The sequence below is a fragment of the Sorex araneus genome, chromosome 6, assembly GCF_027595985.1.
Source record: "Sorex araneus isolate mSorAra2 chromosome 6, mSorAra2.pri, whole genome shotgun sequence".
NCBI classification, from domain to species: domain Eukaryota; kingdom Metazoa; phylum Chordata; class Mammalia; order Eulipotyphla; family Soricidae; genus Sorex; species Sorex araneus.
The window spans coordinates 36,029,398-36,055,405 of record NC_073307.1 but is presented as its reverse complement, the minus strand read 5'-3'; the positions used below and the strand labels follow the sequence as shown (position 1 = coordinate 36,055,405).

General features: G+C 35.9%; 1 protein-coding gene across 5 annotated transcripts in view; it reads left to right on the top strand.

Annotated features, from left to right (window-relative positions):
- The window catches only part of CSNK1G3 (casein kinase 1 gamma 3), a 115,446-nt gene extending 91,467 nt beyond the window's left edge, over positions 1-23,979 (top strand). For 2 of the 5 annotated variants that reach the window (XM_055141938.1, XM_055141937.1), the window contains exons 11-14: positions 91-186; positions 10,824-10,930; positions 11,486-11,509; positions 21,551-23,979. In XM_055141938.1, coding sequence (XP_054997913.1) covers positions 91-186; positions 10,824-10,930; positions 11,486-11,509; positions 21,551-21,605 — 282 coding nt within the window. In that variant the 3' untranslated portion in view covers positions 21,606-23,979. The remainder of the gene's footprint in view (positions 1-90; positions 187-10,823; positions 10,931-11,485; positions 11,510-21,550) is intronic. The other 3 variants (XM_055141941.1, XM_055141940.1, XM_055141939.1) reach the window with 2 other exon arrangements.
- The last annotated feature ends 2,029 nt before the right edge of the window (positions 23,980-26,008 follow it).

Below are 26,008 nucleotides of genomic sequence, written 5' to 3'. Positions count from 1 at the left end.
ACATTTGTTTTCTATATTATAAGGATGAGATGTTTAACATATTGGGTCTTTCTTCTTCCATGCATGCCACATGCATTAAATAAATGGCAGTCGGCAGACCACAGGGCAGCTTGGGACTCCCAGCAGGCAAATCCCCACCATTTGAGAGCTCACCTTGCAGCAGACAGACATGGTGGCTCGGTACAGGTATTTTCTGATTTTTGCATGAGTGATTATTTCCCAAATTTATACAACTAACCCTTTTTTGGAACTCATGGCATGATTCATATCCTAATGAAAAACTTGTTGCTGAACTCTCCATAATTCTATTCCTTTGTATTTAACTAAAAAGCAAAATTAACATGGTCTAGAGAGACCAATCAGGATACTAAGATTTTGCCTTTGATCATTTTTGCAGTTATATGCAGTAATATTTAAGTAAATCATATAGCAGGTTAGAAAACTTACCTGAAATAAGTGTTAATCTTAATTTTTCAATATAATTTTTAATGATTATATATCTTTTCTATTGATATTTGAGTCCTTCAAACATAAGTCAATTAAGTAGATATCTAACTTTTTCCCTTACTAGTCAGAATGTACTCCCTCTTTAGTTTGTCCAATAAACATGACCCTAAGTTTTGTTATGGTATATTTTGGTTGTACTCATAGAAAATATCAGATGGAGAAAATAATTTTAAGTAAAAAGACTTTTAACTGTTTTAGTTTTCTGAATATTTGTAAAATTTTAAGGCAATTTCATATTTTTGATGTGTTACTTTCTCCTTTCCCCCTTATACTTAGAAATAGCTACTGTTGTCTGCCCTCATATATGCCTTGGTTTTTATTCTCTTACGTGTGAAGTAAGCAAGGTTATTAGCCTGATAACTTCTACTTCTATAATCTTTGAACTTTTTATATAATGTCTAAAGTTATCTAAATGGTTGTTTAAAGTAACTGAGGTGATCATTTCAGTTTAGAGCCTTGATTCTGGGGGAGGGGAGCACAACCAAGTGTGCAGGACTGGAAGTGCTGAGGGGCTGGTATGTGGTACTGGGCATTGAACGGGATTGGCTGTGTGTAAGGAAAGCACCTTACTTGCTGTACTGTCTATTTGATTCCTCTCGAACCTTGATTTAAATATTTTTTTCCCTCAAATTTTTACTTGAACAGTTTTTCATTTTTTTTACAAAATTTGCATTTTTCTTAAATACCTCTATATACATATTTAATCTATTTAGTCTATTTTTTCCATATTTTCTGTTTTTGTTTGAATTCTAAAAAATAAATTTGTGACCAGAACTTATAAGTGCTCATTTTTCTCACCATTTAATCTTAGAGGTAATTTAAATTACATAACCAAGTATTTTTATAGAACTTTATAGTTTCTGAAATTTTTAGTAGTTTGATTACCTGTAAAATGTTTGACTACCTGTAAAAAAAAACTCAAAGACAAGGCTACTTAAATTGTAGAAGCCAGTTCATTTAGTAGAAATGTTTAGTGAGCAGTTTATATTTAATTTTCATAACACTGAATTGGATATACCTCTATGAATTGGATATACTTCTGTGTATGATTACGTTTATAAATCCTGTATATTTTTGCAAATACATTGTTTAGTGCTCAGGGAAATCTTTAATAATTAAGGTACTATTAGAAGAAGTGTTTCCTGTCACTTCTGTTCCAGTATCAGAAACACATTTTCTTAGCTGCTTTTCACTGTGTGAAATTTCCAAAGGAGACTCATGGGATTTCTGTGCTCTATCAAAGGGTGAATGAGTTTGTTTAGTGGCTCATTTCTTCAGTATTTTATGTTCTGTTATTTTCACAGATTTTCAAAGATATTTCAAATTTCCTCATTTGTTACCATCTTTCAGACTTGACTGTCTTAAGAAATTAGCTACATCTGTCTTAATTTTGATACTCAATAAGTATCAATTTTAATTAGTAGAATTATAGTGTTGCATAGATAAAACAAAAATATATACAGTATTTTTATTACTCTTTGGACATAATTCATCACAGTAACTTCCTGCATATGATAAACTTTAAGCCATGTTTGGTGATCATGAAAAATTTGCTAAAAGTAAGCCTAAAAAGATAGCCAACCTGACTCTTACCCCATCCCAAAATAAAGATTGAATTTATTTATAATTTATATCTTACAAACTTTGAAAGTCTATAGTTAAGCTATATCGCTACATCTGCATAATTAGAGTAATGAAATTGTAGTTTGAAATCAGTAGAGGAAAGAAAAGGACTTAAAATCTAAGCTAATGCGATACATATTTTTTTAGTTACATAATTGAATACTGTATTTGTTTCTGAAGGAAGAAAGGGAAACCATATGTTGTATCATTCTCAAGAGATTAAGAAAAGAACTCTTTTGGGGACTGGTAAGTTAGTACAGTGGGTAATGTGCTTGCCTGAGCCATCCCGGGAGTGATCCTGAGTTCAGAGGCAGGAGTAAGCCCAAGCACAGCTGGATGTGACCCCAAAGCCAAGAGAGAGAGAGAGAGGGGGAGAGGGGGAGAGGGGGAGAGAATAGTCTTTTCACTAATAGAAAATAGGATAGTAATTGGCCTAGAGGTTTTTTGTGAAAAGATCATTAAGCTAAGATATGAACACAGTTTTCTTTTTTGCTTTTGGGCCACACCCAGCAGTGATCAGGGCTTACTCTTGGCTCTGCATTAAGAAATCATTCCTGGCAGGCTTGAAAGACCATATGGGCTGCCGGGGATTAAACCTGGCTTGGCCTTACCCACTGTACTATTGCTCCAACACCATTGGACAAAGTTTTAAGACTTGACTTTGGAGGACATGCAAAGACTTAATATAATGATTTAGTAAATTATTCTCAGTGTTCAGGCAATATAATTTTCTCAGGAAAGAAATATCCACAATAAGCATATAGCTACCTGGAAATGAATGTCATTTAGGATATTCAGAAGTTAATCCGGATTTTCCTAAAAATGAGCTGTTTGAGGCTTCTGACCTTAATTCTTTATCACTGATCTCTTTTCTGTGAAACTCATATTGCTCATAATGTGGTACTTCGAACTGTGTAGGCTGAATCCAGTTGACATGCAGGATGAAACTTCATGCTATATTGACTCCAGACAAAGTACCCAATATTTATTATTTCAGATGTGTTTTTAATAGAAATTGCATATTGGGGTCTAAATTCAAATTGTTATTCTGGAATTATATATGTAGTGCAGATGAGACATCAGTTATCAACTTGATTTCATTGTAATTAAGAGCATAAACTTCATAGTCAGATTTCGGTTTAGTTTTATGCTTTGTATTATTCATCAATAAAATGAAGATTTTAATACTTCTACCTCATGTTTTTTTGTTTGTTTTTTTTAAAATTTTGTGGAAAGAACTTCCAGAAGCAAGACTGAAGCTCAGGAAGTGCCAAGTAGTCTGTTGTTTTTAAATTAAGAAACTTTTTACTTTTATAACAGCTTAAATAATGCATTGTTCAGTAGATTCATTCATCCAATTTTATTTCTTTAATGAAATGTTGTTAATTCACTACCATGAATGATTGATTTATCTATATATTTGACAACCTTTTTCTGTTCAAAAGACTAAACAAATATTTTGAGTCTTGAGTTTTCAGGTGTTTTCACAGTGAATAATCAGTTGATGTTAGCAGATAAAGGAAGGTTAGAAAGGGTCAAAGGGAAGTGTCCAGGTAGAGGAGATGTGTAAGATTGTGGAGGAGAGAGAGAGAGACGAGAGGCATGTTTATGAATTAAATACAACTCAGTCATTCTGGTGGTGTGTGTTGAAAAAAAGTAAGACTGAGGTAGATAGGAGGCATACCATGAAGTATCAATAAAGTCTTACCTTTGGATTTTATTCTGAGACCATTGGGTAGAGAGAACTAAAGTTGCTTTTGCTAGAGATTGCATTGAAGGGATACAAATCCAAGGCAAGGATACAGCTATCAAGAGTCTGTAGTAGAAAATGGCAGCTGGTGAAGCTGAGGAGAAGTGTAAGAATTTGAAAAGTTCTATACAGGTAGAATCTGGTTGAGTAGAAGGGCTGAGGGAGAAGGATTAGAATTCAGTTTAGATGATAGTGTGTTCAGTGCTGAGAATGGATCATCTAAAGCTATAGGTAATTGCAAATAGGGAAGACTAGTTAAGGACACTACTGAAAACTCTTTGTGTGGCACAGTTGTTTTGAAATCTTTTCTAATTGTATATATAGCTTTTGGTTTGCATCAGAGAAATAATGTTGCTGTAAGTGCCTGGGGAGGAACAAAGGACCAGATCACAAGTGGTGCAAGATGAGTTTTGCAGGCTCATGCTGTTGATTAAAATGAATGAAACATAGCACGAGTCTTATCTTTGCATATAATAAGTGGTAAGCAGTATCTTAGTCATTATAAGTTAAGAAATGTGTTAAGTATGGGTGATGATAAAATTAGATAAATATAAGGAAAAAAACACATAGAAATGAAAAGCCAGAGGAATAATACATGCCCTTTGTTCTTCATTTTGCTGATTATTAATACTGACCTTAAAACATTTTGAATAACTTGTCAGTGTTCTCTATCATGTCTTTTGAAAATAGAGGTACCAATTAAAAAAAAATTTAACTTTTTGTTGTTTTTTGGGCCATACCTGGCAGTGCTCAGGTCTTGCACCTACGTCTTCGTTCAGGGATCACTTGAGCTAAGTGATCTGACAGGCTTCCGGTACTCTATAGGGTGCCATTGATTGTGTGTCAGCAGCATGCAAAACAAGTGCCTTACCCATTATACTTTCTCTTTGGTCCAGATTTATCTTAACTATTTATAGTTTACTGGGCAAATTGGCAAAAGAGAGGTTGTGGATGGGTACATTCCTTTATTATATAAATAATTTCTTTTTTAAAAAAAGTTTTTATTTTTTATTATTGAATCGTCATGAGACAGTTAGAGGCTTCCATGTTTGAGTTTCAATAATGCAGTGATCAAACACCCATCCCTCCACCAGTGCACATTCTCCACCACCGATGTCCCCAGTATACTCCCACTTTCAAGCCCTTTTCCTGACTCCTGAGAGACAGTTTCCCCCCATACTGTCTCTCTCCTTTGGGCATTATGGTCTGCAATACAGATACTAAGAGGTTAACATGTATATAAATAATTTCAAGCACATCTTTAATCAGGTTAGTATATCACATTACAAAGTTTAATGCCTTTTAGTGACATTTAAAATGCCTCAAATTGTTGGAATACCCAGAGAATACAGTGTTTTTATTAAGACTTCTATAAGTCATATTGTCAGATTAAAAGTTCTTTTTATTTCTTTATTGAAAGTTACTGAATGTCACTATGCCTTTGGGCCATCAGTTGGAATATCTAATATGCCAATGATAACTCTAGTTACAGTGTTTAGAAAGTAAGGAAATTGATTTTATGTAATACATGTAAACCCTAATACGCTTCTTGGAAGCTGTTCTTCTAATGATATTTATTAATGTACTTTCTTATGGGTGCTTTCCAGAAAAAGCTGAGTGCATAAATATATAATGTCCTAATACTTCTTTTATTAGGTAGGTAGCAGTATGGTTACTAAGTAAATTTGCAGTTGGTATAAGGACTAAAGTACAAATTAGTTGTCCTGCTATCTTCTTAATTTCTGTGAAACCATTCTATTTTCAGAAGTATATTCATTGGCTTTTTCTTTTTTTTTTTTAAGAAATATTTTATTGAACCACCGTGAAAAAAAGAAAAAAAATACAAAGCTTTCAGGTTTAAGTCACAGTCAAATACTGATTAATCCACCATCCCTTCACCAGTGCACCCGTTCCACCACCAAGAATCCCAATACACCCCCCTCCCACCCCACCCCCCATCTAAGTAGCTAATGATATTCCCATTATTCTCTATATATATTGAGTACATTCCATATTTCCATGCAGAACTCACTATTACTGATTGGAAATTTTCCCCAACAATCAGACCTGCTGAATAGGCATCATCTTAAAGTCTTCACTCTTAGCAATTTCTCTTCATTGCTAAGAGTGAAGACTTTAAGACTATTGCGGCCGCACGGTTTTGGGTTTCTAATATTTTAGCTCAGTTCACAGTCAAAATGGATGGCTGCAAGAATCCGCTCTGGTGCCAAAATGGGTTAGGAGACCTCAGGATCACAGTCAATAGGTGCGGAGGGTCTGTTTCTCGTGCCGCGGCTCCCGGTTCATCTCTGGGCGGAAGGCGAGCCGGGAACGCCTCCCCTCCCAGGACCACCTACAGGCTACATCACTAAAGAAAGTCCTACCTCCTGGTGGAGGGGTCTTAGAGGGTGGCTCTTACCACGTGGCTGCTACCGCTGCCGCCATTTTCGCTCAGAAAAATGGGGTGGAGAGGGAAAAAAATCCCTCCCTGGGCTGCACGAGGTTGTAGCTCAGTTCACAGTCAAAATGCATGGCTGCAAGAATCCGCTCTGGTGCCAAAATGGGTTAGGAGACCTCAGGATCACAGTCAATAGGCGCGGAGGGTCTGTTTCTCGTGCCGCGGCTCCCGGTTCCTCATTGGCTTTTTCAATTCACTAAAAGGTACCATTTGTTATCTTTGATTATATTCAAAAATCTTTTGAGTATAGGGAAATGAGATTGGACGTGTAGCTATTAGGATTTACCTCACTCACCAAACTTAGCTGTAGAGATTCCCCAGCCCTTCCTCTTCAACTTTGATAGAATAAAAATACAACTGTAGTTTGATTACTAATTGATTTTTTTGTTTTGTTTTTCCTCCTAAGACATGCACTATTTCATCAGACTGAGAATATCTGAGAAAAAAATTTTAAGAGCAAAAATCCTGTGAAATTATGTTTTTAACATCTGAATTATTTTAACCTCAAGAGCTTCTGTCATTTAAAATGTATATTTTAAAAATATACTTTCATTAAAGAAATCAAACTGCTAAGACACTAATAGTATAAATATTCTCAATTGATTTAGGATTTTTGAAATTTGGCAAGCTACCCGTGCGTATTGGATATGCCAAAAACAGTAACAATAAGTCTCTCAATGAGAGACGTTACTGGTGCCCGCTCGAACAAATCGATGAGCAGCAGGATGACAGTGACAGTGATATTGTTACCCATTTTCTTTTTTTTATAAAGTATCTTTGCAAAACAGACCTAGTTTTTCTAAGTGAAACTAGTTTCAGTGTCACGATACAGCTGGGGGTTAGTAGGTCACATTTGCAAGAGAATTTTGCTCCTGAATTCATTCAGTTCTGACCTTAGGACATTGGCCTCTACTCAGAGAGTTAGGAAATTTCGGGAACTATCGGGAAAATTGTGTTTTAAAATTAAAGGAAGGTGATGCTTCCTTCTGATATATTTTTTAGTCAACCAGGTCCAGTTTGAAACATTTTACAAAATAAAGTTTAGTAGAGTCACTATGACTTTGTATAAGTCATAAATCATATTATTATGCATAAATAGTTTCTGTTGTGTGAAATTTAGAATCGCCACATTTAAAATTTTCATTTGATGTGCCTGCAGGAAAGAAAGACATGTTAGAGGAGGTGGCTATAATTCAAGTTGGAATAGTTCTAACCTAGGGCTGTTGAAGAAAAGGAAGGAAAATATCTAGTGGAGTAATATGTTAAGGGAAGCACAGTGGAAATTGGTGAACTGTTCCAATGCTCATTGTATTCAAGGTACTCTGATAGTTAAAAGTAATGAAGAATATAAAAGAATTCTGCTTTCTATTTTATCAGAGGTTCTGACATTAAAAATAATGTTTTAGACTAAAGGCTTCAAATTATGTAATAAGAACAAATAATTATTAGTAACTGTTTAGAAAGTGGGAACAATAAAGAGAAAAGCCAACACAAACTCAACAGGAGGAAGTAGGTATCTTAGAATCATAGAGACTTATGTTTTTTGCATGGAGCAGTCTTCTTCTTGGTTAGTCTCTACAGATGATGGGATATTTTTAAAAGCTGTGGGCCCAGATGCAGTCTTCATTTCTAAGTTACTTTTTTTTTTGCGGGGCAGGGGATGGGTAGGGAAGTTGGTCTGTCCTGTTTACTCCAATCTTCCAAGTTCCTGGAACAATGCATGACAAACTGTAACCTCTCATTAAGACCTTTCTGACTTTGTTAAATTTTAGAAATAATGGCACCATTTGTTTAATTTTACTCTTTTGTTGTTGGCTTTCGGGCCATACCTAGTGGTGCACAGGGTTTGCTTATGTGCTCAACGGTCCTTCCTGGCAGTGCTCAGGAGGACTTTATGTAGTTAGTGCTCAGGATCAAACTGGGATCGACTTTGTGCACGGTGAAGTCTTTAAGCCCTGTACTGACTCTCTAGCCCCTATTCACGGTACTTAGGTCTAGTAGGCAACTGTCAACTGTGGTGCAATGGGCCTTTGATATTTCAGCTTTTATTTTTTTCCTTATTAAAAGATTAGATAAAGGAAGTATCAGAGTTGGTTCTTAGACTTTGACCTAGTGTCTAGAAATATGATAGGACTTAAAAGGTAATCGGAAATATGGGAAAATTAATAAATTTAAAGTTGAGCATGATAAGTTTGGTTTTAGAAATAGTGAATTTTAGGTACCAAAAGTGGTTTAACTGATTAAAAATATAGGTGAGTAGTTGACTCTGACTCTGAGAGCTATTTATATAGAGATCGCTCTTTGCAGTTGTGACAGAGCCATTTGCCAGTGAAAAGAGCTTTTTTCCAAAAGCTAGCATCTATGTAGGTTGAACAGAATAATACTGATGATCACTTTTTATTGAGCTCTTATTCACACCCACTATATTGAGCTCTTATTTACGCCTACTTTATAGATGGATTTCATTTCATCTCCATTTCATTGTAGTTAAATATAATTCCGTTTTCCATTTTGTACTTGAGAACATGGGTTTAGCAGAGTAAGGTCATAAAGAGTCATCTAGTTATAGAGGTACATCATAGAACTGGGCTTTTAAAATAGGTCCCACCTTACTCCAGAGTCATCAGCTGGTGCCAAGAGATATAAAAGTGTACAGGAAAGTGAGTACCAAGAAAAGACCATTGAATGCATCTTCTGGGAATTGTTGGTAGCACTTGAGAACCCTGATGTAGGAACACAGTACATATTGCAAAGAATTAAGTAACAAATGAATGGGAAATAAAGTGTCTACTTATGTAATGAAACCAGTGGGAACCCAGATTGTGTAGAAGAATGAGTCAGGGATGAGATTCAGCAGTAGAGCCCTAACCTTGTGAGGCTCTGGATTTGATTTCTGGTACCAGAAATTTAAAAAAACAAAACAAAAAAAACATGGAAAAAACATTCCTCCTTCAAAACCCAAAACTGGGGTAAGAGAGTTTCTAGATTGGTTAAACATGCTGCATGTTAAGATACTTGGGGAAAAAAGAAGAAATAAGATGGTAAGGTAACATTGTAGACAAGATAATTTGGGGCAATTGGGGAATTTTGATGATTTTTTTTTAATGTTTTATGATTTTTTTTTCTTTTTGTAGGGTAGGTGACATGGTTACAAAAGTGGCTTTGGTTTTGCTACACAAAATTACTGTACCTTCATTATTGTTTTAGGATTTCATTCTTGCATGCATGCATGCATGCATTTTTATTTCAACAAGTATTTATTGAGCGCTTATTCTATTCCAGGTCTAGTTGGGAGACAGAGCAGGGAGCAACATTAGGTTCTCACAGTCATGGAGATAGGAGGCAGGTGGGTGAAAGGAAACATCAGGAAAACCATACAGATATGTGTTAATTTCTAATAAGGAGCAAAAAATAGAGTAAACATGATAGTGTATGCATATAAATCTCCAGTTATATGATAGAAACGGTCTGTTTCAAGAAGTTCTCTGTGATTCTGAAAGAACATAGACACTGAGTAGGAAGAGAATTCCAGAAATAAGAACAGATAGTGTCCTGACTTTACTATGGAATAAGCTTAACATACAGGCTGGTGGCTAGTGAGTAAAGGGGAAAGTGGTTTGAGATTCGAGAGGTATGTGGGATCCTTGTAAATTGGTCTAAAGAAAATGGGTCTTTTTTTTTTTTAATTTACTCTTTTATTGAATCAGCATGTGGAAAGTTACAAAGCTTTCAGGTTTAAGAAAATGAGTCTTAATGCTAAATGGTAACAGATTTTAATTCTAAATTTTTAATTCTAAGTGAGATGATTTGAAACTTTTAAATCATGTTAACGAAAGTACCTTGGTAGTTGAATTGGACAATAGACAAGAATTGGTATGTATAAGTAAAATCAAAAGGACAAAACTAATAGGTTTTTGTTTTTATTTTCCCAAGAGATAATGACATCATGGGCTGAATGATGCACGACTTCTTTCATAGTCGACCTAAAAACAAACAGGTTAGAGTTAGGATATACTTGGAGGGAGAAATTTAAAGACCAGTTGATGGATTAGATATATTTAAGTGAAAGAGAGGAATCACCAGGACTGCTGAGTTTGAGGTTTGAATAATGGATAACTTCAGAGGAAGACCTGATTATATAAAAGATTGAACTGAGTGAACCATTGGAAGAAGTATATTAATATTTGTAGGGGAAATAATAGAGCAGTGTGTCAAAAAGATGAGAACATAGGAAATAATGAAAATTAAGTATAGGAATTAACTTTAAAAATCAGAGGGGAGACAGGAGCAAGAAATTTCAAGATGACGGAAGAAAATTGAAAATATTGTATGACCTCGGTCTTTAATGCTAGACTTAGTTCACTATGAAGAACTTAATACTAATTATTTTGTGTTCCTCACTTTCCTAATTTAAATATTTTTACCTTAATTATGTTTATCACTGTATAACCTGTTACTTGTGTATGTATAATTTTTTGGGGACAGGTTGTAAGTTCTACAAATGGAGAATTGAACACAGATGACCCGACTGCAGGACGTTCAAATGCTCCCATCACGGCCCCTACGGAAGTAGAAGTGATGGATGAAACCAAGTATGTATTAGTTTTGCTTTCCTTACTTTCTGTACTTAAACGATGCATGTTTGAGTTTTATAATCATGTCTATAGACCATTTGTAGTCATACTTATTTTTAAGAGCTTGTTATCCAAAAAATAGATGCATGCAAAATGAGTAGTACATTTATTTTAATCAAATAAAGCTTTTCTGGTAAGTTAATAATTGCAAGAGCAAATTAGGAGTTATATTATCATTTAAAATGAGAATATTGTAGCCTTTTTTCAGGAATGTTGATGCATGAAAGTCATGACTGTTTTATAAATGCTCATTTTTTTCCTGTAAGCATAAAAATGAATTATGAATTTTATATTATGTTGCATGCATTAATAACAGTTTTAAATTAATATTTTTTTGACCATAAATTATATAATGTGGCTTGGGAAAAAATTAAGCATGAAAAACTGTGATAATTTCAATGTGGGCTGTATCTGATGATTTCTCTTCCCCTTCCCCCTTTTCCACTGCCCTCTTTCCCTCTCTCCCTCTCTCTTTCTCCCCTGTATTTTTTTTTTTTCCGTGTGTGTGTATAGCTGCCAGAAAGTGTTGAACATGTGGTGAGTTCTCAAGTGCAGCCTGGCAGAAATAGCTCCGTTGACTATAATTTTAAAAGTTTAGCAAAATGTTGTGTTTAAAAACAAACCAAAATAAAACAAAAACATTTAAACATAGAAATTAAAATTGGTAAAAGCTGTTAAAGCATTTGATATCATTTGTTTTATCTCTGAAAAGCAAAAGCTAATTGAGGAGCTCTTTTGCCTGCTGCAGCTTTTTTTTTTGCTTCAAGTGACATAGATTTTGGGGCACTTTTAACTGAATAGATGGGATACCAGACCTGCTTGTGCTTGTGAATTTATTTAGTAACACAGAGTCTTTATTTGATATTTTAAGATAGACATATTTTTGAATTAATCTTTCTTTTCCTGTTTAATTGTTAAATAAATTTAGCAGATTTCCACCCCTACTCAGTAGCATCACTAAAACATTTCATTTACTAACTATACTGCGCACATGCTATGCATGAATAAATTTCATGATAAACTATAGTGAGTGTGTTACAGAAAATCCTCATCTATTTAGTTACTGCTAATGGCAAATATGTAAAAGAATATACCTGCTTAGTAGAAATGGTGTTGAATTAAAATTATTATCTGGCATTTGCCTTTATTTTGGAATGCTGTAAAATGCTTCTCTCAGGGGCTGGAGAAATAGTATGGGGTTAAGGCATTTGCCTTGCATGTGGCCGACCGCTCAAGCATAGTTGGGAGCTTCCAAGCACTTCTGGGTTGGTCCAAGAACCCCCCAAATTAAAATAACATGCTTCTACCACTTTCATAACAAATTTTGAGTCAGATTTAGCATGAGTCAGATTTTTTAGATTTAAAAACCTTGTTTGTTAATCTTAAAACATTCTAAAAGGCATCTCCCTAATATTCAAAATCAAAATATTTATTATCTGGCTACAATATGAGAAAACATTTGTGGGTGTTAATTCTTTTAGTTGGGACACCCAACTAAAGTGCTCAGGAGGTCTCAAGGTCCCACTAGGGTCTTGGCCATCTAGCTAACAGTTCAATGCAAGGGCCTTCGCGTGTGATGCTACTCTGGTGCTGGTACTGCTCTGGACCAGTTACAGTGATGGACACCTCCAAAGTCATACCTGTCAGTGCCTGGGGGCGGCAGCTTTTAACATTCAGGAGACCATGTAGTGCCAAGAATAAACCCAAACTGGTGATGTGCCAATACTGTCTACTTAACTGGATAGTTCTTTGTTCTTTTTTCTTTTTTTTCTTTTTGGGGATCACACTCAGTGATGCTCAAGGCTTGCTCCTGGCTCTGCACTCAGGAATTACCATGGGTCAGCCACTTGGAAGACAAGGGCTCAACCCGCTGTGCTATCACACTGGTCCCTGGCTGTTTCTTTTTAAAGAGCACTGTTCTGGAATCTTTTAGTTAATTTGTTTGTTCTGGAGCTATACCGGGCTGTTCTCAGAGATTATTCCTGGCTCTGTCCTAAGGGATATTTTTGGTGGGACTTGTGGGATGGAACCCAGGTTGGCTGTGTGGAAGGCAAATGCCCTACCCACTCTTCTATCTCTCTTGCTCTCATTTTAGTTACCTTTGACTATTAAATTTGTAGGCAGTGATGACTTAGCTTAGAGGGTGTCAATAATTAGTAGTAACTTATATACTTATACATTTTTACATAAAAATAAAAACAATTATTGCTTCTTTGAATTTTAATTCTAAGTGGTTGAAAAGGTAGGGCAGCTGATTGGATTGCATGGATTGCAGTTAGAGTTTGTAAGCTCCTAATCCTGCCACTTATTTATAACTTCTTCTAAGCAGCTTTTTTTTTTTTTAAATAATGAAACTAATATCTACCTCTGAGCTTCCTAAGAAAACTAACTGTGGTTTGAGAGAGCACTGGTCTTTTCTCTGGCACCTGGGCAGTACTTCATAGCTATTATCATCCCTTTTTATTTCTCCATCTTCATCTGCCACCAACCTTCATTTGTTCTTCCCAGGCTTGTGCTTCTTCCTGGAGTGGCTCATATTTTTACTACTTTACCCATACCAATCACTAAAAATGTCTATTCTGGGGGCTGGAGCAATAGCACAGCAAGTAGGGCATTTGCCTTGCATGTGACCGACCCTGGTTTGATTCCCAGCATCCCATATGGTCCCCTGAGCACTGCCAGGAATAATTGCTGAGTGCAAAGCCAGGAGTAACCCCTGTGCATAACCGGGTGTGACCCAAAAAGCAAAAAAAAGAAAGAAAAAAAAAGTCTGTTCTGTATGTCCACCCAGTATGGTCCATCTAACTTTTAACTAGATCTATGATATTTCCCATTTATTAATTGAACAGTTGTAACGGCTGGGATTTCAGAGACACCTTAAAATGTCCTTGCCCTTAAGTAGAATATACACGAGCAGTGAAGATTGCAGTTGTCTGAGTAGATGGCAAATACTATGAAAAAGGTATTTTTTAAAAACCCATTTGAGCTTGTAATGTAAAATATTTACTTGGCAGCATGGTTAGAGGAAGCTTTGTAGAGGTAGCTCTGAAGAATGACATAATAACTTATTTAGTAAAATGGGTATGGGTGTGTGTATGTTTATGGGATTGGGTTTCTGTCTGCAGGCATTGGAAATTCAGATAAAAAAGAATTGATTGGAATGTTATTTCTGAAGGGAAGGTTCTCCATGGCATGGAACACGATGTCCAGATTTTTTGGCCCAACACCACAGCCCTTTCTAGAGCTTTCCTAGTCTGCCTGTCTTTGCCAGCCTCATTTTCCTTTCTGCACCTTGTGTGCCGTTGATTCCTTTAGTGTGCCTTTGATGGATTTTATTTTTTTAAGAATCTAGTTACTACTTTTTTTTTGGGGGGGGGGAATGCCTTAAATTTTTTAAAAACAAGGCTTTCTCATCGTTAGGTTCCTCATGCTGCAAATATTCTTCAAATCTTTATGGCTAAATGACTAAATGAATTCTATTCATATAGTAGATTATTAGTTGGTAATATTAAAAAAAATAATTTGAAACACTTTTACTTCTAAGTGAAAGAAGCCAGACAAAAAAGACCACCTTAAATGATTTTATATATAAGAGATGCCTACAATAGGCAAATACATGGAGGCAGAAGGTAAAATAGTGTTTGCATGGGGAAGGAAAGGACAGGATGGGAGTGACAGGTAGGAGATAATGTGTTTATGATGAAGATGGCTTGAAGTTAGCGGTGATGGCCACAGAACTCCTGTACATGCTAAATTTAGTTAATTGGATACCTTTTCTTAAGCTTATATTTTATGATACATCATTGTTTATATTTAAATATCTTTTTGTTTTGAGGGACTCATTTAAAAGTGTTCAGCAACTGTTCTTGGCACACTATTTGGGGGTTGCTCCCAGTCATGTTTGGGGTCCATATCTTGACGGGGATTGTCTCCCATGCCTTCCAGGTGCCAAGTATGTGCTCCAACTCTGAGCTCTCCCTCTGACACAGCATTTACTTTGAATGAATGAAAACTAACCATTAGTCAAGCAATTCTAAGAATTTCACTAACTCTTCACTAGTTAAGTGGGGCAGAACATATGGGGTGCCAGGGATGATTGAACCCAGATCAGCTGCATGTAAAGAAAAGGCCTTACCCCCGTCCCATCTCTTTGACCCAGTATAAAGTGATTTTTTTTGGCGGGGGCTGGGGGTTCACACACCCTGTGTGATGCACAGGGGTTAATCCTGGCACATGCACTCAGGAATTACTCCTGTCGGTGCTCGGGGGACCGTATGGGATGCTAGGAATTGAATCCGGGTTGGCTGTGTGCAAGGCAAACACCCTAGCCACTGAGCTGTCGCTCCAGCCCCCTGTAAAGTGATTCTTAACCCTGCCTCACATCACAGTCACTCAGAGGTTTAAAATTATACCACTATATAACAATCTTTTAGGTTACATTCAGTAATCAAACTCTTGTTTAAAAAATATTTTAAGATGACAATATTGGGCTGTCCTTTTAGTTTCTACAACATGTTCAGTCAGCACATCATGTTTCTTCAAGATGAGCGAAAACATAAATTATAGTGCAGTGTAATAAAGACCGTTTAACCATCTCCTGAGAGGGAAAACAGATATTTGGCTCTAGGAAGAACGTGAGCAAAGATTGATTACCTTCAAAGACCATGTTGCATGAGTTTGGAGTAGAATGTGTATTTGTGTTCTCCTTCTATGGCATAGATAACTGCAGGAGGAAGTCTAAAGATGAGAGTGGAAATATATTGAAACATTGCAATACTTATTTGCTTGGGCTTTAAGCCTTAGATAATGGGAAACCATTACTAAGACAAGGATAAAAGATAGTCTATTTATATGAAGGGGTATTTGGTTTTTTAGGGGTTTTTTTGTTTGTTTTAGAAAGTAGAAAGTTTATGTTTTGGATGGCAGATCGGAGAGAGGATAAACTGAGACTTGTATGTCAGTTACAAAGCTCCTAGCAATACTGAAGGCAAGTTGAAAAGTTCTAGATTATATGCTGGAGGACAATTTGAAAGTCTTTTTAGTTTTGAAAGACTAATTACATGTGAATGAGAAATAGACTGGAGATGAGGGTGGGTCTGTGGGTTCATGGTTGGAATATATGGGTGGTCTTCTAGAAACTCTGCTTATCTACAGAGCTTATCTTTATTTATTTAGGTTTTATCCCCCAGCAGAGTTTTGGGGCTTTTCATGGCTCTGTGCTCAGGATGACTCCTGAGTGGTTCTTGGGGGACCATATGCAGTACTGAGGATTTGGACCAGGTTGGCCATGTGTAAGGCAAATGTCTTACTTATGTCTACAAGAGATGTAATCATGAAATTACACTTTGGGTATAAATTTTAAGGGGAACATATTCAATCAAAGAATTATAAGTTAAACATCATGAGATAAATTTTCCTTGTACTTATCAATCCAGATTAAAAGAGTCTAGTTTCTGGAGTCCTTGTGGATAGGATCCGGTAGGTACCAAAGTCTCACAATCAAAGGATAGGCTAGTGAGTCATTAGAGAAAGGACAGAGAACTCAGGTTCAGATAAAAACATTTCAGTTTCTGCGGACAATTTGTGAGAGGAAATACTTGACATTCATCCAGAAACACAAGCTAAATTTTAAATAGAAAGGAAAAGGCAATGATGGGGAAATCGTACATAACATCAGTAGTGAAATAGTCATCACCATTTTGCTTGGGCAGCTTAAGACTTTGATTCATTTTGATTTCCTATTTCCTATCTAACTGGCATTTAAAGTGAAAACCTTTGATTTAATTAAGGAGCTGGATTTAGCGTTTAAGAGTATAGATAGAGTTTCAAAGCAGAAGCTCCTGAATGACCATGTCAGAACCCTGAGCCTGATTTGTGGGAACATATTGGTTCACTGGAACCACATAGGCCAAGAAACAGAGAAACATTGACAAGAACTTGATGTAAATGTGTGGTAAGCTAATCATTTTCTCTTAGTTGTCACTGGATTTGAAGAGAACCCAAATGAGGTATGAACTAAAGTGTAAAAAAGATGTATCCTTGAGCAGCAAGGAGGAGAGGTGCATTTCAAATTTTAAGGGTGTAGATAATTTTTTAAGACCAGATAATTTTTTAAAAAGTAATAGAAATAGCTTTCTAATGTTATGTTTGAGAGCTTGTACTATTTCCTGGGATCTTGGTTTTTCCCGTTTATCTGTACCAATAGGCAAAATTCTTTCTATTTATGCATTTGACTGTACTTGTCTACATTAGTGGAGTCCATCTCAGCGTCTCCAGTGTTCAGCTCATAGAAGCCAGGACAAGCCCTTTTCAGATACATGGAAATAACAGGGCAATAGGAACAGCGACCATGCAGTACTTCTTGGGATTTAGATTTTAAGGAAATGGGCACACTACATTTTTCTCCATAAATGCCTCTACAGGCACTAAAATCTTCATTCTTTGAGGTTTAGAACATGCTTTAGAATATTTACTGGTTCTTTACTATGAGGGTTGATTGGTTTGCTGTTCATTTATTCAGAAAATATTGAATAAGTAATTAGACTTTGTGGCATTGCATCTGTCACCAATTTCTCATGAAATTTTAATTATCTGTGTGGTAAAATGATTAAGTTCACAAAATATAATACATTTACATATAATAGTAACTAGTCAGGAAAGTAAAATGACAACATTGGCTATATAGCAGCTATAGTATTTTAGATTGAGTGCTCAGGAACAGACATTTATTTGAATTGAGACCTAGTTTAATAACCATTAAAGCTGTAAATCACCTTTTTTTGTAATGAATTTTATCTTCAGAAATAATCTCGAGCGGGTACCAGTAACGTCTCCATTGTTGAGACTTATTACTGGTTTTGGCATATCAAATACGCCATGGGTAGCTTGCCAGGCTCTCCGAGAGGGATGGAGGAATCGAACCCAGGTCGGCCATGTGCAAGGCAAATGTTCTACTCACTGTGCTGTTGCTCTAGTCCAGTCAGAAATAATCTACAAGGTTAAATACTAATTTTCTCTGGTGTCAGTTTTTAGGTATTTGAGAGCATCTTGTTGCTGGATGAATCATAGTGGCTAAAGCAATGCTGCCCTCTGGTGATAATTTAGTAGTATGCCAGTTGTATTTTCGCAATTCTAAAGGGCATACACACACTTTATTTTGTGGAGTTTAGTTTTGGAAAATAGATGTCTTTTATCAATTGCTTCGAGTTTAAGAGGCTTATATGATTATAATCCATTTAAAAGTCTTTTTTGGTATCAAATACTTTCACTGATTCTGTGTCGAAAAGAACATAATTGTGGGAAAAATTAAGAAATGGGAGGAACTCAGTTTTTAGAATTGAAAGCAGTTAATGGTACTGGACAAAGTTGGGCAAGGTAAATTGCTAATACAAGGCAACATATCTGAAACTTGAATTTTTTCATGAGAACATTTTCCATTCCAAAAGGCTTGTTACTTGTACCATAAAACAAAGTAGAAAATTTTAAAAGAATGTTTTTTTGAGTTTAAAGACAAATGACTTTTTAAAAACAGTGTACATTATTAATAAAACTATACTGAGCAGGTAATAAGTTTCTACTTAGAAGTAGCCACATGCAGGGCAAATGTATAGGTTTTCTATAGGCCAGTATAGAAGCCCTGCGTTCTATACTATCACACTGGTACCTAAATTTCTACATCTTTATGAGGTAAACTTTGATTTATATGACTATTCATATATTTTAGAGATTCTGTTCCACCAACAAAGTTGCCAGTATCCTTCTACCCCAGACTATGTTTTTCAGTTCTTTAACGATAGGTTATTCTTTTTTTTTTTAAGGTTATATGTTTTTTTAGTATATGAACTCTGGAAGGCTAACTTTACTACTTGATTGCCAGAAAAACCCAATTCCTTTTTTTTTTTTTTTTTTTGGTCACATGTGGCAGTGCTTAGGGCATACTCTTCCTTCTGTGCTCAGGGATCCTCCTAATGGGGCTCAGGGAACCACATGGGGTACTAGCGATTGAATCCAGGTTGGCTGAATACTAGGTAGCCACCTCCAGTAGGTTATTCTGAAAACAATGTTTTTCTTAGTAATGTCTTGAGCTTTTTTTTTTTTTTTTTTTTTTTTTTTTTTTTGCTTTTTGGGTCACACCCAGCAAGCAATGCTCAGGGGTTACTCCTGGCTTTGCACTCAGGAATTACTCCTGGCGGTGCTTGGGGGACCATATGGGATGCCGGGGATCGAACCCGGGTCGACCGCGTGCAAGACAAACGCCCTACCCGCTGTGCTATCGCTCTGGCCCTGTCGAACTTTTTTAAAAAATTTATGGATTTTAAAAAGTAATGGGTAGCTGATAGTTAAAAATAATTTTCCCTTGTTATTCTACCTCCAGGAAAAATCTTTTGTAACTGAAGTCAATGGTATAACTTTTTTCAAGGTCCTTGATTGTGTCATTTATTTCCGTTCTTATAGTCACCTTGGTGAAATAGGATTCTTAAAGACTGATGATGGCATATATTTTTAGTTGAATCTTATCAGCAGATCCAGTTTTGAATTTACATTACATGGTCTAATCATTATGTGCTGATTGTACTTTAAAATGCAGATGTGTAATTTAGTTTTGAATGTCCCTTAGTAATTTTTTAACTGGCATAAATTACTATAGATGACCTGAAATAATCTTTGACTAAAGATAATATAGGTAGATTGTATAATCTATATGGGTTCCTATTGGCATTTCACAAAAAATTATAAAACACATTATAAAACACCTAGAATTTTTTTTAATAACTTTTATCTGTATGAAGCTGCATGGTCTCTTTCGTGCTTCGCTGAAAATATTAAATTAATATCCTTTTATGAAGATGGGCTATACTTACAGTAATATATTTATGAAATCATATTAATTGTAATCACTGAGTATGCAGACTTTTGTTGATAGAATTATCAAGTACTAAGTCGGCCTTTTATTAGAAAAGGTGATTTGCACATTGACATCACAACACATCATACATCAGAATTCAGTGGCAAAAAATTGGGGTTTCTCTAGATGTGTTTGAGATATTTATATGCAAATAGCATGTCTTTCTTTTGATATGAAAGGAGAAAAATCAGGCCTTCATTGAAAGGGATGCCAAATCTTGAGCTGTCTCATTCATCAGTGATTCTTACGTCACGCTTTGCACCAGCCTTACTTCTTACTGACATAGGCTCTGTTTATATTGTCTGTGTGGCATATTCTCATGAGAATGTACTTGAGAAATATAAGGGCTCTCAGGAACATAAGTGTTACTTATTTATTTATTTTTACCTAGGAATAAAATTCAGTATATATTTTTTATTGACTTAACCTGAATCTGCCTTTTGTTGCTGATTCTGTGTATTTGGGGGCTGTAGCTTGTGGTACCATGCAGGGCTACTCCCTGCATAGTGCTTGTGGGTTCCCAGGGACCCTGGTTGCCAGGGGTTGAACCCGGTGAGCATGTGCTTCGCTGGCCCTTTGAGCCATTTCCCCAGCCTCCTGCATCGGATTTTAGTTACAAAACTGGATCACTTTGATTATGCGATTTTAAATACTAAGCATAATTTTTACCTAAAGATAAATTATGGTAAGCATAACCTCTTTAATCCTTAAAGAGTGAAGAAGTGCTGACCTTGACATTTTTGTTCTGGTTCAGGTATTTTTGCTCTTCCAGTTTGTAAAAAGGGTGGGAACATTTATTGAAGAAGTAATTTTGGATTTATCTGCTTTGGGGATCTTATCTAGTTCTTAATGAAGGAAAAAAAAACTATTTAGAATCATTATTATTTTTCTGACAGTGGTTTTAACAGTCATATATATATATATATATATATATATCAGGAAGGAAGAAACAGAACAACTAAGATGAACTTTTAAAAAAATCTGCCAGTGCTTTGAGGTAACTCAAAGTTGAATGTGGTTGCTGTCACTGCTTGGTCCCCATGGTCCCCAGGCACCACCACCAGGATGGGCTGACACCACAGGGCTCAACCAGCAACTTGACCCAACTCGTAACTCTTTGGCCTGCACCACTAGGCCGAGCATCTTGGGCGATGGCCCCTGGGTCTCCAAATAATAATTGGGTGGCTCCTATGGAAAAATAAAATTGAAGGCTGGAGAGATAGTACAGGGGTTAGCACTGCATAGTCGCCCAAGGAGTGAGCCTTGAGCACTATCAAGTGTAAACCCCCACACCATAGGGCCACCTAAAATAAAATCAAATTTTCGAAAGTATGTCATTGCCAGAGTTTTATGATCACCATAATAAATGTGGTAGATTAGGATTCAGAGCTCTGTAGCTTCTGAGTCTTGGTGCAAGAAACCTTTTCGGTTTAGTAGCTTTGTTTTTCTTTAATGTTGATAGAATGCCTTTCTATTCCCAGGAGGCACATTATAAAACAGTAGTTAGCACTCTGCTATAGTTTCACTAATATATGCGCTTCCTTGGCATGTCTGCTTTTTCTTGCACTCTAGCCTGTTGCTTTTTATGATCATTTAAATAACTGTGATAGATTCAACCTTACTTTGTGAGTTTTCTACTTTTATGTAAAAATAATACTTTTCTCCATCTGCAGGTGCTGCTGTTTTTTCAAACGAAGGAAAAGGAAAACCATACAGCGCCACAAATGACTCTGGACACAGACAGACCATGGGGAGTTTCTTACGTGTTCATCTGCTGTCTTGTGATTAATATCATCTCTGTAGTGACCACATGTATTTTCAAGGACTCACTCAGAAACAAAAATATCATACTTTCATACTTCATTTTGTGGTTGTCTTACATTCATTCCCCCCACCCCTTAATTTAACTTTCATGGAAGCTTTAAAGTTTTGTCAAAACGTGAGTGCTTTGCCCATCAGTAAATGGAACGGACCAATGAGGTGGTATTGATGAATACAGTTTAGAAAACATTTTTCAGAAGCTCTCCTTCTGTTGTAGAAAGCAGTACAATAACGTTGTGTCAACCAGTTCTATACCTAATCTGGTTCTTTTATAACTTCAGCAAGAGCATAATCAAAGAGGAGTTTTCTCCTCAGTGGGGGGTAACACATCAGAGAAAACATGAGTTGCCCAAACATTTAAGAGGTTATTCGTTGAGAAGCTTCTATCTGACTGTGACATCTGCATTGATTTCAGTATTACTGATGGTACTGCTATTCATGAGTCATATTAACATTATCTCTGTGAAATCATGGTACAGTCACTGCCCAGAGGTACTTAGGACAAAGTTCTATGGGTTCGGCAGATGGTAGGTGGTAAAACCAATCACATGTAGTGTGGTAGCTAGTGAGCTCTGCTTTTGTTGCACCACTATGTGAAGTACAGTGTTGCCGAAGTGGCAAAAGCGCTTATTTTTAAAAATGCAAAATATTTGTATAATGTAACTTTATGCTTCCAGATAATAATGTATGTTAGACAGCAAGAAATGAATACTTTGAGAAATTGAGATATGTTGGAGTTTTTAAAAACAATACACTAAGGAGAAGAAATAAATGTGAATCTCATTGCAATGTATAAGTTAAGTCTAAGGAGATCCCCCAGAAACCTACTGCAGAATGATTACATACTTTCCTCAGCAGAAAACTTTGGATGTGCCATGCAATGGTGTCTGTTTATTAATGATTTGCTCTTTGATAAAAAAAAAAAATAGACCCCCACCCCCACCCCAGCAATAAAAACTGGGTCACTCTATTGCCCTCTGCACAATAGTCTCTTGTATTCAACTTTGCTGGTTCTCTGGAATTTTTCTACTTTTTAGCATAATTTTGATGATTGAAAATTATCTTGGAGAGAATGGGTCAGGTGCTTTGCCTCCATAGTCTTTTGAAGTGCCTGTATATGAACAAGTAACGGTTTTGTAAAAAATAAAAAGAAAAAAAAAAGAAAAAAGAAACCCATTCCACTTTTCAAGTATGCTTTGTTTTAAGCCATACAGACACAGGTGTGCTTTTGCCACATTAGACTAGCCAGAATCTTCCAGAAGAGTTAAAACAAAATGACTGGCTAGAAAGATGGTCTCATAGTCACCTTTCATTTGTAAACTTGTAACTTAAGGCCTTCCACACAGCCCCTTTATCTTTCAGTGCCTGCCCCTAGGCAGGCTTATTTATTTTTATTGTCTCAAGGTAACATTTAAAATGTATAATTAAATCTACATTTTTTGACTTCATTATTTCATCTACAGGGATTTAATTGTACTTTGTAACTTATTTTTCTTATTAGCCAAAAGTTTCATTGTTTTTGATGAATTAGGCACCCATACAAATATTGCTAATCAAGACATTGTTTTCCATTGTTGCTCTGAATCCTATGAATTACCTTTTTAAGTTCTTGATTTTAATGACCTACACTTAGCCTAGAAAACATTTGCTGTATAATTTGGTCAGCAGTTTCATTCTATTTGTATACTGTCATAATGTCTTAAACTACAGGAGTCACATACTGAGTTTTTATTTTTGTTTGCTTTGAGCAAGGTAGATGGATGTTTTGGCCATTATAATGTGAAACCACTTCTTTCTTTACAGTATTTGACCAAATTTGTGTGTCTATGATATTTGTAAATACATGCGATATCTGTATTTCTTATCATAAGCCGATTTAGTTTTATTCTCAGTAGGGTTTTTGGACTGTACAGTGTTTATATGATCTGAACTCCTTATACATAAGAAGGTGTGTATATTAATTCAATTATGGACTTAAAATATTTTAAAAGTATAAATACCCTTATTTGCTGCAAAGACCAGTGTGTAGACATTTGCTTTTTAGCAATATTTTTAAGTGCTCCATTTTAATGCCAAGGAATAAGTCTATTGGCAACACAAACTGGTCAATAATAGGTAATGCAGGTATGTTCAGGTTAAGCCAACAATGTTTTGCATTTTTATGCTTCTTTTCTGTCAACACTAATGAAGTCAACATTGCCTGAATGTCTGAATAATGAAACATCCCTGTTTAAAAGTATGTAACTGAAAAAGAAATAAAAATAAAGGTAGTTTTTTTAAACATGCTCTTTCCCCTTTCCTCTAATCACGGGTAAATGATGGCACTCACTAATTTCAGATAGGATTGTTAAAAATTTAGTCATAGTTTAATATATGTGAGAAGTGGAAGTAAGGAGGATTTGTTTTTGTTTTTATTTCGCTTTCTTGGAACCCAGTTGTGAAGAGAACAGACAAGGAAGATGTCTAAACTATTTTAAATGAAAGTTAATTTTTTTTTCATTATTCTAAACAATTTCGTGAGTAAATAAACCAAGGGAGATAAACCATTTCATAATTTTTAAATGGAACATTGCTATTATTTCCATAAAAATGAAGCATTAATGCAATTTTAAGTGAATAAACTTAAAATTATTTCAGTGGAGAGCATTAATTGATCTGTGATAGAATGTTTTTATCATTGTGCTTGGTGCTTTAAGGGATTCTCTGAAATGATATTAATGGTGCTCTGCTTACTAAAATACTCAAGACAAGGCAGAGTAAAAGACACCAAACCCATGAATAGTGTGTGAAATACCAGGATTCATAAATAATAGAAATATTTGGAGATAAAACATAGTTCAAAGACCCTGTCTAGAAAAGGCTTAAATCCATTCTAAATGATTGTATAGTTTTTTTTTTTTTTTAAACTTTTTCTCTATGTCTTTTGCCTTCTAACTTGTTTTCATTAGCAGGGAAACTGGCACCCAGCAGCTTCAGATTTCTGTCATCTTTGTAACCTTAGCAAAAGCAACGGATCATTTCAGCAGTTCCGCAAAATCCTTAGAATGACATTTTATTCTTCCCTTGGTTCACATGTCTTCCCCTGAGCCATTTACTATATCCAGTGGGAAGCTGCTTTCTCAACAACTATGAGTCATGGGTCCATTTTCCAAGGATATAGTGGATTGAGAAATGAGGCAGGAAAGGATGTTATCCAAAAGGAACCAAGTAAGTATATTGTTATCAGAAGGAGCAGTACTAGATAACGTGCAGATGAAGGTTCATACCTAATCATATCTATCATGATGTGAGAAAATAGAATAGAGTGCAAAGATAAATCCAGTTTTGAGGATCACTCCCAGTGGTGCTTGGGATGATGATGAACTTGGTACTGGGGGTTCATTCCCAGCATGTGCAGGGGACTCTATGGTGCTGTGAGGCAAACCTAGGGCTCGTGCGTGCACAATGTGTGTTCCGGCCCATTGCGCTATCTTCCTGATTCAGTAGGCAAAATTCTAAATTAGAAAGCGGTTACTGCTTCTTCAGAGACTTTTATAAATTTATGAGATTTATAATTTATTATTTGTAATTTATTATTAGAATTCACTTATCACTTATTTGCTTGAATGGATACACTTGAAAAATGTTTAAACTCAGGTTAAAATATATTGATGTTATTCTAAAAACATGTTTTAGGTTTTTAGTGGTGTTATTAGGTTAGTAGTGTTTAATATAAATTTTCTCTTACAATTTACTAGTTACTGTTACTGTTTTTGGCATATCCAATACGCACTGGTAGCTTGCCAGGCTCTGCCGCATGGTCGAAATACTCTCGGTAGCTTTCCGGGCTCTCAGAGGGGCGGAGGAATCGAACTCGGGTCAGCTGAGTGAAAGGTGAACGCCCAACCGCTGCCCGCTCAAACAAATCGATGAGCAACGGGATGACAGTGACAGTGACAATTTACTAGTAAATGGAATATAAAGCTTTGCTATTGTTCAGGATAACTAGTTTCTTGTCCTTCTAACTCCACAGACCTATATTTTGTTGTCCTATTATAAGCCCTGTAGATAGACATACCCAAAGAAAGGATTATAATCAGTAATAATGTCACAGTATGAAATTTTTTTTTTTTTAGGAAGGTATAATTATTTTTTTTATTGTTTTTGGACCACACCCAGTGGTGCTCAGGGCTTACTCCTGGTTGTGTGTTCAGGGATCACTCCTGGCAGAGCTCAGGGGACCATATGGAGTGTCAGGGATTAAACCAGGGTCAGCTGTGAAAGGCAAGCGCTCAGCCTCTTTAATATTGCTCTGTCCCTTAAAAGGGATA